This window comes from Sus scrofa, chromosome 13 (assembly GCF_054392235.1).
Source record: "Sus scrofa isolate SSC_HxYL_T2T_F1_AM1 chromosome 13, Sscrofa_HxYL_maternal_Yorkshire_Landrace_v2.0, whole genome shotgun sequence".
Taxonomy (NCBI): domain Eukaryota; kingdom Metazoa; phylum Chordata; class Mammalia; order Artiodactyla; family Suidae; genus Sus; species Sus scrofa.
The window spans coordinates 138,613,887-138,629,246 of record NC_139395.1 but is presented as its reverse complement, the minus strand read 5'-3'; the positions used below and the strand labels follow the sequence as shown (position 1 = coordinate 138,629,246).

The following is a 15,360-nucleotide window of genomic DNA, read 5'->3' as shown; positions in this document are numbered from 1 at the left end:
ATTTTGAGGAAACCAATAGCAAAATCCTTATTGGTATAGGTGAAGGACCATGATCTTAAAATCCTGTGGACAGTCAGGAGAATGGCAAATCTTTCTTAGCCACCAGACTTTATATCATCCTGTTACCCACATTCTAGCATTTGCTCATTTAGGCAGTCTACATGGTAATAGCCAAGAAGCATTTGGCAGAAATATATGGTCATTGCTGCCGAGACCTTATCTGCACTGAAGCTAGGTTTACCTTTCTCATAGACAGGTGGTAATATGGCCCCGTTATTCTTTTCATCACCTTAAAAAATATTGAAACAGCTTCTCATGGGTGGTCTGGATAAAATCCAGACTTTTTAGTGCTTAATACAGGTTTTAAAAGGCTGTTCCCGGTCTGAGCACCACCTAACCACCATTTGCTCACTCGTACTTGGCTTCTCTCACTAGCAGAGCCATCTTTCTCTTCATATAGTATGTTTACCATAAAATATATATTGAAGAATACATTTATAAGTTATCAAGCATACCATAAAATGGAAAAAAAGAGACCTATTAAACTATCATCCTACTTAAGAACATTCCTAATGCCTTCATTACCTGGCCAGCCCCTACTTGTTTTCTCAGTATTCACCTCTTCACTCTAAGAACCTGAGGTTTTCAGGCTGAGTTACCTGGCCCTTCTACTTTTGAGAGCACTGCCCTCCTCTGTCCCTTCCCTGCTCTCATATTGTAAGTCGTCCCTCCATTGCTGGTCAGTCTCTGCCTCAGGAGTGTCAGCTCCTTTGCGGGAGGATTGAGGGTTTGCCTAAATTCCGGAAGGAGGGCCATTATTCCCTTTGTTGTTCCCAACTCCAGATCCAATCTGAGGGAATGTAACGAAGACATTTAAACTTGAACTAAAACCCATGAGTTGTCCCCAGGAACTAGTTCCTAGGTCTTATAAGATTATTTCTGAGAATAACAGTCAAAACGTACAGGGAAACTCAGGAAAGGCTTGGGTGGATTCAGATCCTAACCCTCTCATTTACTTATACTTTCAGGAGAGTCAGCCTTCCAGAAGGCTGTTTCCAATAAAAGTGTAGATAATAATCCCTGATCTAATCTGAAAGGATAATATACGTGAACGCTTTCTAGGAATAATAGCTTGCTGTCCAATGTATTACATGACCCATGAGTAAATGGTAACTAGCTAGCAGTGGTAGCATGCCAGCGTGGGGAGGGACTTGGAGAAGCAGTCGTCCCACACTCGCAGTTTTTGACAGAGAAAACTGAGGTTCCTAGAGGTTGGACTTGTAGCCATCTGCTCGTGGCTTCTCAGCAGTATTACTTCATCATGGCCCCCTGTGCCTCGCTCTTCCACATACATAAAAGGGACTCTTGGGATGGGATACCAGAGATTTAACTTAAAACTGGCTTAAGAAGAAAATAGGGATAATTGATTGCAAACATCTGCCACCCTTAAGACTTGCTATCGTGTAGCTGCCAATCATCCAGTCTCACAGAGCTCGATTCCTAGTGTTTGAATTCCGGAGAACATTGGTGCAGACACCAACCTTCTGGTGATTAGACAATGAAGTGTCACCAGAAAATAAGTTGTAAGGCCTATTAGGATAGCTGCCATAGTAGCAACAGATTTCTTAAACCCAAGATCAGAACCAAAGCCATATTTCTGCAATTAAGGAGATTTTTAGAATCAAGACAGAATGACTGAAGGGCAGGATTAAGCTCAAGATTGTGAATGGGTCTAAAACGTTTAGTTTATCAGTAATCTTAGCCACTTTCTCTTGCCCCTCTGTGCTGAGCAAAACCAGTTCTCAGGTTTGATTTTCAGTGGTATGTGTCCCCTTGTGCTAGTACTAAACATGCAGCAGAGAATGGGCGACCCCATACCTAGATGGCTCATCAAGTATACAAGCCTCTGAATAATCAAGACCATTTTGTTCTAGTTAATATTATGCATAAAATCCACATAAAAGTTATCAGTTCCTTCAGTGTAGCAGAACCATGGAATGAGTAGTTTTAAACTGCAGTCAAGCTAAAAAGCAATTCTGTCTGGCTTTGGGGCAAACTTAAAATTCCCACACGGCCTATTGAATTCCTAGCCCTTCAGAATAACAGAGCTGTGCTGTGCAGTCAGCTTTGGAAATGACTGAACACATGGTCTGACTCCTGCACTTTTCAGCCCTTGTACCTTCTTGTCACACCAGGCACCAACCTCAGTGTAACCGATCTTTCTAGGCTGCGAGTACAGCACAGTGAGGATTTTCTTTTAGAAGGATCCCAGTTTGAAATTCCGATTATTTTCAACTGCTGAGCCGTGGTGTCAGCAAAACGTGTGGCAGGTAACAGGTCCCTGCAGTTGATGAAATTAAGTCCGAATGATTTGGATCAGGAGCCTCTTTCGGTCCCTGGCTCCCTAAGAGCTGAGTGGCTTGGAGACTCCCCTGTTCTTCCCCTTGATGCTCCAGCCCCAGCCCACGCCCTGTTCCAGCTGAGCCTCACGAGCTGTGTTCTGTCTCAGGTGGCCGGGGAGCGATACGTCTACAAGTTTGTCTGTGACCCCGATGCCCTTTTCTCCATGGCCTTCCCCGACAACCAGCGTCCGTTCCTGAAAGCCGAGTCCGAGTGCCACCTCAGCGAGGAGGACACCCTGCCACTGACCCACTTCGAAGACAACCCTGCTTACCTCCTGGATGTGGACCGCTGCAGCGGCCTCCCCTACACTGAGGGCTTTGCTTACTAAGTTTCTGAACGGCTGAGCGGCCAAACCTAGAGCTAGCAGTTCCCATTCAGGCAAACGAGGGCAGTGGTTTTGTTTGTGTTTTTGGCTGTTCCTAAAGCTTGCCCTTTGAGTATTATCTGGAGAACCCAAGCTGTCTCTGGATCGTCACCCTTAAGACAGATACTTGGCGGGGGGAGTGGGAACAGGGAGGGGCAGAAAACCGCCAAAAGGCTGGTGCCTCAGCTCTGATCTGACAAGGTTTCTGGGAAGAGATTGACATGAAGCCTCCTTCCCATGGACAATATATGCAAAGCAATACCTTGTTCAGGTTAGTACCCACAAACCAGGACAGAGTGTGTGACAATCTGCATTGATCGTGGACTACTAAACGCCTTTGCATGGAAGGGCTCTGATTTGCACAATTTACTGAAAAAGAGGTCACAAACCCATAGAAGAGGAGGTAGGCTGAGGTGGGGAGTCTAAACCATGAAGGGTGACGAATACATCTGAGAATTTGGAGAGCTCGGTCAGCTCAATCGGAAATGTTTCCCCTTGGTCTAGAAAGAAGGGGAAAAGGATGAAGAGCTGTCACCCACTCCGTGGTTCTCAATAAACCATTGTTACTCTTGGGAACCTTCAGGCCATGTGGTCACCAAGCAGAGCAAGCCCCCCCTTTCTCTTCCCAGTCACATGGCTGTGTGTGGATGGCTTTAATTTTAGGAGAAGGGCGATTAACACTTTTGACAGTATTTTGTTTTGCTTTGATTCGGGGGGTTGTTTTGTTTTGGTGGTTGTTTTGGAAAAACAGTTTATAAACTGATTTTTGTAGTTTTGGTATTTAAAGCAAAAAAAAAAAACCAAACCTTTTGGTAACTGCACTGCATCCTTTGAACAGAGCAGTGCCAACTTATGAAGACGCTGCAGCTTGAAAGGGGCTTTGCTGGGGGCGTCCCCTTAGCTGAGTACAAGCCCTCTTTGTTGCCTGCTTTGTGCTTTCTGCACCAGACAGCCTGATGGAACATTTGCACCTGAGTTGTACATTTTTGAGGTGTGCAGGGCAGCCTGGACACACCGTTTAGATTCTATGTGTATAGTACCCCATGCTCTCTCACATGCCCTCTCTGGAAAGCATATGTACAGAATACACGTCATGTCCACTTGAAACCTGGTCACCTGGTGGAAACCCCTGGGGATTCTTCCTTAGGCATGACGGACGATTTCCATTCATCAGTTTGTTTTGTTTTCCTTTTTCTTTAACTCTTGGACTTTTAAACCCTGCATATGATTCAATAGGGTTTGAGATATATGTGCGACACTGACAGGTAAAACAGTACTAGCATCTTGGTTTCCTGCCACCTTTTCAAAAAGATTTTTCTGATCGCTGTATTATACTGGGAAGGTTTTAAACAACCCAGCTAAGGCTTCATTGAAGGTTGAGCGCAAAGTAGAGGAAAAAGCATTAGAAAGTGTTAGCACCTTGCTGCCTGCTGTTGTGAGAATTCTGTGCTTCCTTTGACATCCAGCACACAAAGAATGACTGTGCTATTCTCCATATTTGACAGACAGTGCTTTGAATTGTTTTTCTATTGATGACTCGCTCTGTAGTCTCAACCAGTCCCCTTGGTGACCAGGGGCACATTTGCAAAGAGGGTTACAGAGATAAGGGGTGCATTTAATAGCTATGGAGATACAATGTTTTCCTCTCTTGGAAGCTAATTAGCCCACCCAGGTATTGAACCTATAGCTTGGGCCTTAATTAGCATTGTATTCTAATCAAAGGACTCTTTCCAAAACATATTTATAGCTTTCTAACCTACACAGTCTATACATAGATGCATATTTTACCCCCAGCTGGCTAGAGGTTCATTTGTTGTAAATGCTGTATAGGGGTTTGTTTTTTCCTTTCTTTACTTCTCCGGGTTTGGGTTTTGTTGGGGTTTTTTGGATGGATTTACCCTGTCTTAGGAAGTTTGAGAAGAATCCTCTGTAGCCCGAGCTCCCCTCCCTTGCTGTAAACCACATGGCCTGTGCTGTCATGGGAGGTAGGATGGCGGCATCACCATTGCATTCCCATTGGACTCATGCACCTCCCTGATGGTTTTGTTTTGTTTTTTGTTTTTGCTTCTTTTCCAGAGTGTGGAAAGTCTACAGTGCAGAAAGGCTTTAACCTGCCAGTTGATTTGAAATAACTTTCCCCTGCGCAGGGCCGTATGCATCCTGCCAAGCTGCGTTATATTCTGTACTGTGTACAATAAAGAAGTTTGCTTTCAGTTTACCAGGTGCCTGACACCCGCCTCTTTCTTGCCCTCAAGTGGTCTGGTTGTAAAGCCAGCAGAACCCCACCCCCCAATTCCTCACCATCCCCTTTCTACCCCCCTCAGCTGCTTAGCCTTAACCAACAGACTGGGGAGTTGGGAGTCGTTTTGTGCAAACTGCTCTTTGGCCACATCTCAGACTCTAGCTAAACATTTGATCCAAGACAGTAGAAGACAGAGGTTTTCCCAGCTAGTGGCGAGCCAACACACCCCATCCCCTTGAACCCACGTACTCCCACCCAACCCTTAGTCACTATTTTTTAAGAACATAGCTCACGTTTGGACCTTAGGTTGTGTGAAGATCACAAACTAGGCTAGGACTTTTGAGTTCCAGAAGGAATCTAGTTTAGCCCCTTAGAAACTTAGATAGAAGAAGACCACACACTTCCTAGCCTCCCCCAGCCCCCAAGTTTTGCCCTAACTTAGTAATAGTTGTTCCCTCAAAAACAGCCTAGGTTTATGGCTGTTCTGTTTTTTTCCAGCCATGCAGCAGAGAAAAACCCTTCCTCCAAGTCTGAACCATGTCACTGAACCACATTTATTGCGCCCAATGTTCAGCAAGCCAAAATACTGAGACAGCGAGGTTTGCAGCAAAAAAAAAAAAAAAATTTTGAAAAGTAGGAAAGAGAGGAGATAGAAAACAAGCCTCAAACCAGCCGTCTCCTAAGGCAAGGGGGCATTTATGGGCTTAGGAATAAAGCAGCAGGGTGGTGGGGGGCATGGGGAAAGGTGATTGGGAAAAGGTGTGGGAATGAAGGTTCTGCGCAGGTGTAACTAGGCTACAGGCCTCTGCAGGTTCAGGCCTCTGACGTCAAAAGGTCATGGCCTGGCCTCTCGCGCATGCCCAGTTGGGGGGTCTGGGGTCCTAACCAGTCTTAACCAGCTCAGCTCAACGAGACACAGCTGACTGCAAGTTCCTGGACGATCTCTGGGGCAGACGTGTTAAGACCATGTGCAGCTTGGAGGACATGCACGTCTTAAAATGACCTTGATTGGTGAAGGCAGGTGAGATGAATTTAACCCACGCGTTCAGGTATGTAAAGATTACCTGGGGAAAGTGGAAGAAAGCAAAGTTCGCCGTATCAGGCCTCTTTAGTGTTCTTATTTCACCCTTTTCCTGCACCTTAATTTGGGCTTTTCAAGGCTCCTGTTACAGTAGAGCAATAAGTTGATCTTTTTTTTCAGGCCTATAACAGAAGACTTTCTGTAAGCTTATCTGCTCTCTCTCTCACCGTTTTACCAGCTCAAAGTGTAGAAACACCCGAGACTGGATCGGTGCATAGCCACTTGAATCGGAGCTTGTGCAGAATGAGTGCCACATAAACCCGCTGGCTCCGACAGATCAAGAGATGCTTGGGGAGAAGGCAGGGGAGCCGGATAAAGCGAGCTCTGCCACTCAGCCTCACTACGATAAGGCTTTGAAAATCAGCTCCCCATTTTTCACGGGCTCATTATCCCCCGGGGCCCAGATCCAGATCGTTAACCTAATGTGGGAGGTCACCAAACACTGGGCCGCCTTTCTCCTGTTAGGCGCTAGGATAAGGAAGCCCAGAAAATGTGAAGTTTACTCTTCATCGAAGTCCCCTTTCAGCAGCCAAGCCAAGGAAACAATGCTTATTCAGTTGTTAGATGACAAAGAGGTACTGTGAGGGCAAAAGAATGTGGTTTTGAGAGCCAGAGTATGTGCAGAATCTAAATTCTAGTGCAGCTGGGACAAATGTAAACTAATGTGGAAGAAAAACACTCACGTACCCAGACAGTTGGAAACCTTAGAGAGACCGTCCGTTGCCCAGTGGTACAGGTGGCTGGAGCTTGGTGTGTGGCTTCTAAAACACAAGCAAAAGGGAAAAAGCCCAGAAAATCATCAGTTTTAGCACGTATATAATGGAAGCGTTGATTTTAGCCAGCTTAAGTGTGTTGTACTTGGCGGTGGGGGTGGAAGAGGCACACAGACAAGCCACTGTGTCCTTCTGATCCCAGCAAACACGCCACTTGGACAGGGCCCCTTGAAAGACCAGCCTTTCCTTAGCTCCTCCAGTCTAACAGTAGGCTCTACACCTAGGCCTTGCTGACCTTGGCCATGGACCTCAGATGGCTAACCTTTAGATAGCGCTTTACAGTTTATATAGTGTCCTTTCATCCACGGTATCTTTTTGGCAAGCTTTCTTAAATGGTAACACTTTGTTGAAATTGAATCTGAAAATATTCACCACTGTTAACCTCCAAAATTACTTTCTTGAAGGTTCTCAGTCGCTACTGTGAAAAAGAGGACCAGGCACTAGAAAGTAGAACATTTGGGGTTCTAGCCCCAGCTGGGGGGTGATTAGATTTGATGAGATGATCTCAGACGACCACGCAGCCCTGATCTCCTAGGTCAGTAAGGGCACCGATGACTCGTTACTTCCCAGATCTCTTAGGAGGTAAAGAGAAAAGGAGTTCTTTGGGAGTTCAAATGGTGTGTGTGTGTGTGTAGGCAGGTTTAATGGTTAAAAGCACCATTCCTACCTTTAAGCAAGCTCTGAAGATTGCTCAGTCCCACCATTAAAGGCATGCATTTGTTCATTTGCTAAGCATCCGCTGAGCACCTACTAGATGCCAGGCACCACCAGAGGCTGAAAATAAAGATTTAGGCTGGCATTTCCAAATAAATCCCTGTTCATGACCTCCTAAATGTTTAAGGACTCACTGGCTCCTTTTTCAACATTCTTGGCATCATCGTATTCTGGCCATACGGACCAGAGGCTGAGGAGACTGGGGCATTTACCCACCAACTCCTGCCCCTACTGGTTGAGGTCATCTCCGGGGATGCTAACTCTTCAGTGCATTTCCTACCAGAATAGCAGGTATCAATGTGCTGAGACTGCCGGCCGAAGCAGTAACTCAGGGGGGCTGAGGAGACCGAGGGCAGGCACAGCGGCCTTTGCTACACCCCCCTTTAACACTAGCGGGGCTCTCCTGCATGACCTAGTTCCCTTATCTCCATATGTAAGGCAGGTGAGTCTTTGCTTCCATTGTTACATGAACAAACATATCAAGCATCTCTTGTGCGTGAGAATCTCAATAGACAGTTTGCCAGGGATGGGCAGGGAAACCCACCATCCCCTTAAACAGCTCACAGGCTAGTTAGGGAAACGTTTGTCTACATGAAACTAGAATACAAGTTATGACATACTGAGTATTACTCATCCAATAAATTGGGTCTATTCTATGCTGGGTACTGCTAAGATTAGTGGAGAGGAAAAAATAGATATAAATCTGTGCTCTCAAGGATCTTATATCTGGGGAAGGGGGAAGGAACCAAATGAAACAAATAATAGTATTCATTAGATGCTGTCAAGTACAATGGAGAGAAATACAGCAGGGATGGGATATGATGAGTGGTGGGGATGGGGTGGGAGGTGGGTTGCAATCTTAAATAAGGAAGTCAGCGAAAACCTCACAGTTGAGCAAAGACTTGACAATAAATAATTAAGTAGCCAGATGGTTATCTGAAGAAAGAGCAGGTAGGCAGAAAGGAGAGCAAGGCCCTGAAACTTGGAACATGCTTGGGCTATTTATGGAATAGCAAGGCCTGTGACCCTGGGCTAGAGGGAGTGAGACAGGGCACTGACAGAGATAAAGTCAGAAGAGTACCTGGGGGTGTTTCAGCTAGGGCCCTGTAGGTTTTTTAAGGACTCCGGCATTTACTCTGTTAATGTTTAGCTGTTAGAGATTTTTGAGCAGAAAAGTGACATCATCTGATTTATATTCTGAAGGATCACTGACCGCTGAGTTGAAATGGCTCTTAGGGGAATAAGGAAGGAAGCAAGACCAAGGAGCAGGCTCTTGCCATAGTCCCGGGGAGGCGGGATGGGGGTCTGGACCAGGGCACAAGAAAGTCATAATTTGGATACACTTTTAAGGTACAGCCAATGGGTTTTGGATATACAGAGTAAGAATAAGTGACGTTATTCTTACTAGGAATAACTAAAAGGAATCAGTTAGGAATGACTAAAAGGAATCAGTTATGGCTCCAAGGTTTTTGGCCTGAGCACGAGGAAGCATCGGGTTGCCTTTTCTGGAGATGGAAAAACCTAAGGAGGAAAATGGAGGATGGGCGGAGGTGGGGAAGGAGGCACTCTGTTTGGGACATACTAACTTTGAGAGGCCTGTGAGAAATCCACCTGCCAGTGTCGACTTGGATACACAAGTCTGGAATTTAGGGGAAATATCCAGGCTGAAGAGAAAAATCAGGAGTCATGAGTGTATAAAAGAGTATTTCAAGCTGAGTGAGCAGAGGAGATTGCTAAGGGAATAATCTATATGGAAATAAGAGAGCCCATTGAAGTTCCGGTCATGGCTCAGCTGTTAACGAACCCAACTAGCATCCATGAGGATGCGGGTTCAATCCCTGGCCTTGCTCAGTGGGTTAAGGATCCGGCGTTGCCATGAGCTGTGGTGTAGGTCACAGAAGCAGCTCCGATTCCGAGTTGCCATGGCTGTGGCTGTGGCGTAGTCTGGCGGCTGCAGCTTCGATTGGACCCCCAGCCTGGGAACCTCCGTATGCTGCAGGTGCAGCCCTAAAAAGACTAAAAAAAAAAAAAAAGAAAGCCCAGAGGCATGCCAATTAAGAGGTTGGGAGATGAAGAACCATCAGAGGAGATGTAAACGATAGCCTGGTGAATATATCACTTATAGATGGAATCTAAAATATAGCACAAATATGCCTATCTACAAGACATAAACAGACCCACCGACATGGAGAACAGACTTGTGTTTGCTAAGAGGGAGGGAGTGGGATGAACTGGGAATTTGGGGTTAGTAGATGCAAACTATTACATTTAGAATAGGTAGACAACAAGGTCCTCCTGTATAAGATATACCCAATTTCTTGGGCTAGGCCATGATGGAAAACAATATTTTAAAAATGCGTATATATGTATAACTGAGTCACTTTGCTATGTAGAAGAAATTGGCACAGCACTGTAAATCAACTATAATTTTAAAAAAATTTTTTTAGAGAGTCTGGCAAAGCATTGATGATGAGGAGGGTATTCCCGGGAGACAGGAGATCAACTATGGCAGGTGCATCTTATGTGTCAAGTAGGGTGAGGACAGGATTGAGTTAGCAACAAGGAGGTCATGGGCTACAGGCATTTGCATGGAGTGAGAGAGATAAATAGAATTGATCTATTGAAATCCAAAGGAAATTTGAGTTTACCCTCTGTTGGGGGCAGGGATGAGAAAAGGATTCTCAAATCTTGAGTTTGGTTTCAGCCCAGCCTCTCTTATTAAACCCTTCCATTCTCAGACTCTCAAAATCTGAAAGAAGCTTAGGAATCCCAGCCAGGTGTCCTGCCCAGAAGTTGTAGGGTGAGCCACTTGAGGACAAAGGAGAGGCAATGAGGATGCTGTTACCAACACCTTTCCCATCCCTATGGGAATCTATTCTTGTTTTGTGCTCTTAAATTTCTTTTTTTGAAATGTTAAGTATTTTTTAAATAACTTCTTTTCATATTACACAATTAGCATATGTTCTTTGTAGAAAAAGAGAAAAAGCCATAGCCCAAATTTAAAACTACTCTGCAAACCCAAGGTGGAGATCACATTAACATTAACATTTTAGGGTACTTCTTTTCAGATGGCTTTTCTCTATACTGCCATCTAAATGGAAAAATGTGGTTGTACTATACATTGTACATAGTTTTGTAGTTTAATTTTTAACAATCTATTTTGAACATCTTTCCATATCATGAAATGTTCTCCTACAAGACCTGACTGCATGCTTTCCCAAAGTACTTATGTAATATAACATATTTAAGCAGTCCCCTTTACTGGAGATCAAGGCACTGCAAATACATATCCAGAACCAAGCCAAGTGATCTCCATCCCCCAAAATCAAATAAATGAAAAATAATAATTTGGTCTTTTCCTAGTGTTCCCAATTAACAGCCAACTCCCATTAATTTTTCTTTCTAAATATGTCTCAGATCCATCTCCATCATGACCACCATTGCCAATTCGCCATCACCTCCCACCTGGATAGTTGAATCACACTTAACAGGTCTCACCACATCCACTCTTGCCCCACTCTCACCCCATCTTCATACTATAGTCAGTGATTTTCTTTAAAGCTTAAGTCATTCCTTTTCTTTAGACTTTTTAGTGATACCCACTGGAACACCTAAAATTTAAAAAGACTAGCACCACCAAATGTTGGCACGGATACAACACTGGTGGGAAGGTAAAATGGTACAACCACTCTGGAAAATTGTTTGTCGACTTCTTATCAAAGTAAACATACATCTACTCTATTACCCAGCAATTTCCATCTTAAGCATATGCCCAAGGGAGAGATAAACATGTGTTCACAAAAAGACCTCTGCAGGAGCACTTATATAAGCTTTATTTACAGTAGCCACCAAAACAACCCAAATGTCCATCAACAGTAGATCAGATAAACAAGGTGTGGTGGCCATACAACAGAACACTACTAAGCAGTAAAAACAAACAAAACCAAAGAATGAACTATGGCGACAGAAATCAGAAAGTGATAGCTGGGGATGGGCGGGAATTTTATTTGTTAATTATTCCTCCAAAATCAATTATAGTCATTGGGATAAAATGAAAATCTTTGGCCTTACAAGGTGAGTCGTTCCCTATCTCTTCAGCTTCATCCTGCATACTTCTCTCTCACAGTTTACATGTTCCATTGCCCTTGGCCTTCTAGTGTCTCAGCTGTACCTTGCTCCCTCTTGTTCCAGCCTTGATACACACTGTTCCCTGGATCTGAAATATTATACTTCCTCCGAGTCTATCTCTAACTTCTAACCCATTCAACCTCCACACGTTCTTTCACCTCAATTCTAAGGTCTACCCAGGGGGGGAGACAATCAACTAATCCTGCAGTAAGTGAATACTTTTAATTTCCTGGCTCTCCTAGATATGTTCTTTTCTCCCATTATTTTTTCAGCACGCATCTTTTTTTCTTAGCAGATCTCACAATTTGAATTATTTGCTTATTTGAAAGATTAGTTGATTGTCTTCCCCAAATAGACTGTAAATCCCATGAAGGCAGCACCATATGCACTTTGCTAACTGTTTTATCTCCAACACAGAGCAAGTGATTAAAAACTATCTATTGAACAACTAAACACAGTAATGTACCTTTTTATTCATTTATGACTTTCAGGATAAATTCCTAGAAGGTGGATTGTTTGGGCAAAGTGTAGGCACATTTTAAGGTTATTTATATGGACTTTAAAAGACCCACCAAAAAGATTGTTATAATTTGTACTTGTATCAGGAGACTACCTTGTTCTTACCATCTTTGTCCACATGGACTTTTTATATTTGCACATCTATTTGCCACTCCCTTCTTTATTTATTCAAATGTTATTTATTGAGCACCTATTATACACCATGTACCAAGCCAAATGAATTAGATCAGTAGTTTTTACATTTTTTGCTCATATAACATCTAAAAGAATTTTGAAGAGCAGGATATCCTTTAGTACCAAGTTGACCTTTAGTATTTTCCATTCTATTTTTTAAAAATTGAAGCATATGTAATGTCCAATATGTTGTAAATTCTGACATTTTAAGGTATAATTTGTTCTAATTTAACAATAGATTATATAAACACTAGCAATTTAATTACCACCATCAGTGAATTATCACCATTAATGATCACCAAAACACACAACCTCCTTCTTAACAGAAATTTATGTCCCTCCTTTTTAATCTTGAATCCATATTTCCAAGTATGCCCCAAAAGTATTTTATCCCAATATATCTTTATGCTTGAAGTGTTTATGCTACTTTTTATGTAATCTTACCCATCATACCTGAACACAACAAATTAAACAATTTCCTTTGACGATAAGGCTTTACAAGTTAAAAATTGTTCTGTATGAGTGATCATTACAATTAGTTCACAGTTGATCAAAACTACATAAATATATAGCCAGATCTGTTGTATAATTATAAAACATAAAAAGTAAAATTTTTTCAGAAATAAATCTCAATGATCTCATTAGGATGGGAGTATTATTGTTTGGTTTTTTTTTTTCCATTTATTCACTGCAAGAATGAGATAGGGTTTAGCATCAGTTCTGTTCCTGATTTTCAATTTTAAGTAGGTCCTATGAAATATCATGTGACAGAGAGTGCTAGCTGTCCACCAAAAGTATTTTTCTCCTCCTCCTTTGGTAAAATAAGATGGCAGCCAGATATGTCCTAGCCTGCATTCCCTAGCATCTCTTGCATTGGGCTGCACTGGTTATCAATATATTGCCTCTCAGCTCAAATTCATCCTTTTTGTTTGCTCTGTGAAATGGATCTGGGCCTTTTCAACATTTTTACTTTGCTAGCTGGCACTGAGGCTTTGTCAATGGAGGGCACCAGCGTAACATTAAAGGAGAAGAGGGTTTTACTTCCTAGTTCCTGTGTGCAAACTCCTGATGTAATCACAGATGCTCCAGGGTCCAATCACTGCAGTGCACAGCAGCTAGCTTCCATCGGTTTTCTGCGGCACCACTTATCTTGGGTGATTTTGTAGCAGAGTGCTTCTGACTTCTGCCATGCTCACAGCTTCTCCAGAGTGCCTGTGAGGGCTCCTGCCATGCACAGCAGCCAGCCGCACCAGCCACCAGCAGTTCCCTTGGCATCATACACTCCCAGGCAATTTCACAGCAAAAGGCCTTGAGAAGCTTTCTCTGGCATCCAAGAGGGCAGATTTCCAGGAAGTTCCACCAGTCAGGCATTTCTCTGTCTTTCAGTTAGCCATAGTCATACCCTCTACTGCAGCTTTCATTGTCCAAACTCTTTCCACATGACAAAAAAAAAAAAAAAAAAGTTTGGCCTTTGCCTGGTTCCTAGGAGATAACTTCTGAGCCCTTGCAATATTCTGCTTGAGATGGATATCTTTGTTTACCTAGGACCTTGGGTTGTGCTGACGATCTATGTGATTTATGGGGGCAGGGAGAAGCCTTGGACCACACAGTATAGGTCAACCTCGGGAGGAGCTGGAAACTGAATAACTAGAGTCAGCCATGGGAGGCAGTAAGCCTTGGACAACAAGGCTCAGGTGAGCTTCCCTCATGGGCAGTGCTGCATGAATGTTTTCTCACATCACTGCTGCAAGAGTTGAATGCTGTCCAGATGACTCCACCGAGACAGCACAGGAGGCAACTTGCACCTGTTCTCCCCTGGACTCTGCTCTGGTACCTTTTTCCTTCCTGATTTTAATCTATATCCTTTCATTCTCATAAACCGTAACCCACATCTTTTCTGCATTCTTTGAGGCCTCACAAATCACTGAACCTGAGTATGATTTCAAGGGCTCTCAGATACACCTCTCCAACAAGTGCCAGACTCCTCCCTGAGGGTGGTGGAGAAGGGACCCTTCCTGGGGTCCTCAGCCCTGCGAGTAGTATCTGTTCTTTATCTGTTATTTACTTCTGAACTGCCAATCTCTTGTTACTTCAACCTCCTGCTACGGTTACTAATTCTTCATATTAAACTTTTCCTATTCAAATTACTTTGTGGTTTCTCTCTCTTGACTCTTGACGGAACCAAGATAGATACAGTGGTCACATTACTCAGTTCTCTCTGAGGGAAAATAACATATGCTATTTCTGAGCCAGGGCTATTATAAAGCACGTACCTCCTGCACGCCCTCTTCCAGTTGGATGTAGGTGATGGCAAGATCCTATAGATGGTGGAGGCACAAGATGAGAGAAGCCAGGGTCTCTGATTCCCTACATGCAGGAGACCACCTGCCAATTAAGAAATAACTTTGGAGTTCCCGTCATGGCGCAGTGGTTAACGAATCCGACTAGGAACCATGAGGTTGCGGGTTTGATCCCTGCCCTTGCTCAGTGGGTTAATGATCCGGCGTTGCCGTGAGCTGTAGTGTAGGTCGCAGATGCGGCTCATATCCCGCGTTGCTGTGGCTCTGGCGTAGGCTGGTGGCTACAGCTCTGATTGGACCCCTAGCCTGGGAACCTCCATATGCCGAGGGAGCGGCCCAAGAAATGGCAAAAAGACAAAAAGACAAAAAAAAAAAAAAAATAACTTTGAGGTCCTGTTGTAGCTCAGTGGTTAATGAACCACACTAGCAGCCATGAGGACGTTAGTTCAATCCCTGGCGTTAAGGATCAGTTGCTGTGAGCTGTGGTGTAGGTCACAGACATGGCTCGGATCCCTCTTTGCTGTGGCTGTGGCGTTAGGCTGGCAGATACAGCTCCAGTTCAACCCCTAGCTTGGAAACGTCCATATGCTGTAGATACAGGCCTAAAAAGACAAGAGAGCAAAAAAGAAAAAAAAGAGAAAAGAAAGAAATAACTTTGACAT

At 43.7% G+C, this 15,360-nt stretch overlaps 1 protein-coding gene across 1 annotated transcript in view; it reads left to right on the top strand.

Moving 5' to 3' along the window:
• The window catches only part of ETV5 (ETS variant transcription factor 5), a 56,945-nt gene extending 51,960 nt beyond the window's left edge, over window positions 1–4,985 (top strand). Inside the window, 1 exon segment of the mRNA NM_001243025.1 lies at window positions 2,510–4,985. Coding sequence (NP_001229954.1) covers window positions 2,510–2,731 — 222 coding nt within the window. The 3' untranslated portion in view covers window positions 2,732–4,985.
• The last annotated feature ends 10,375 nt before the right edge of the window (window positions 4,986–15,360 follow it).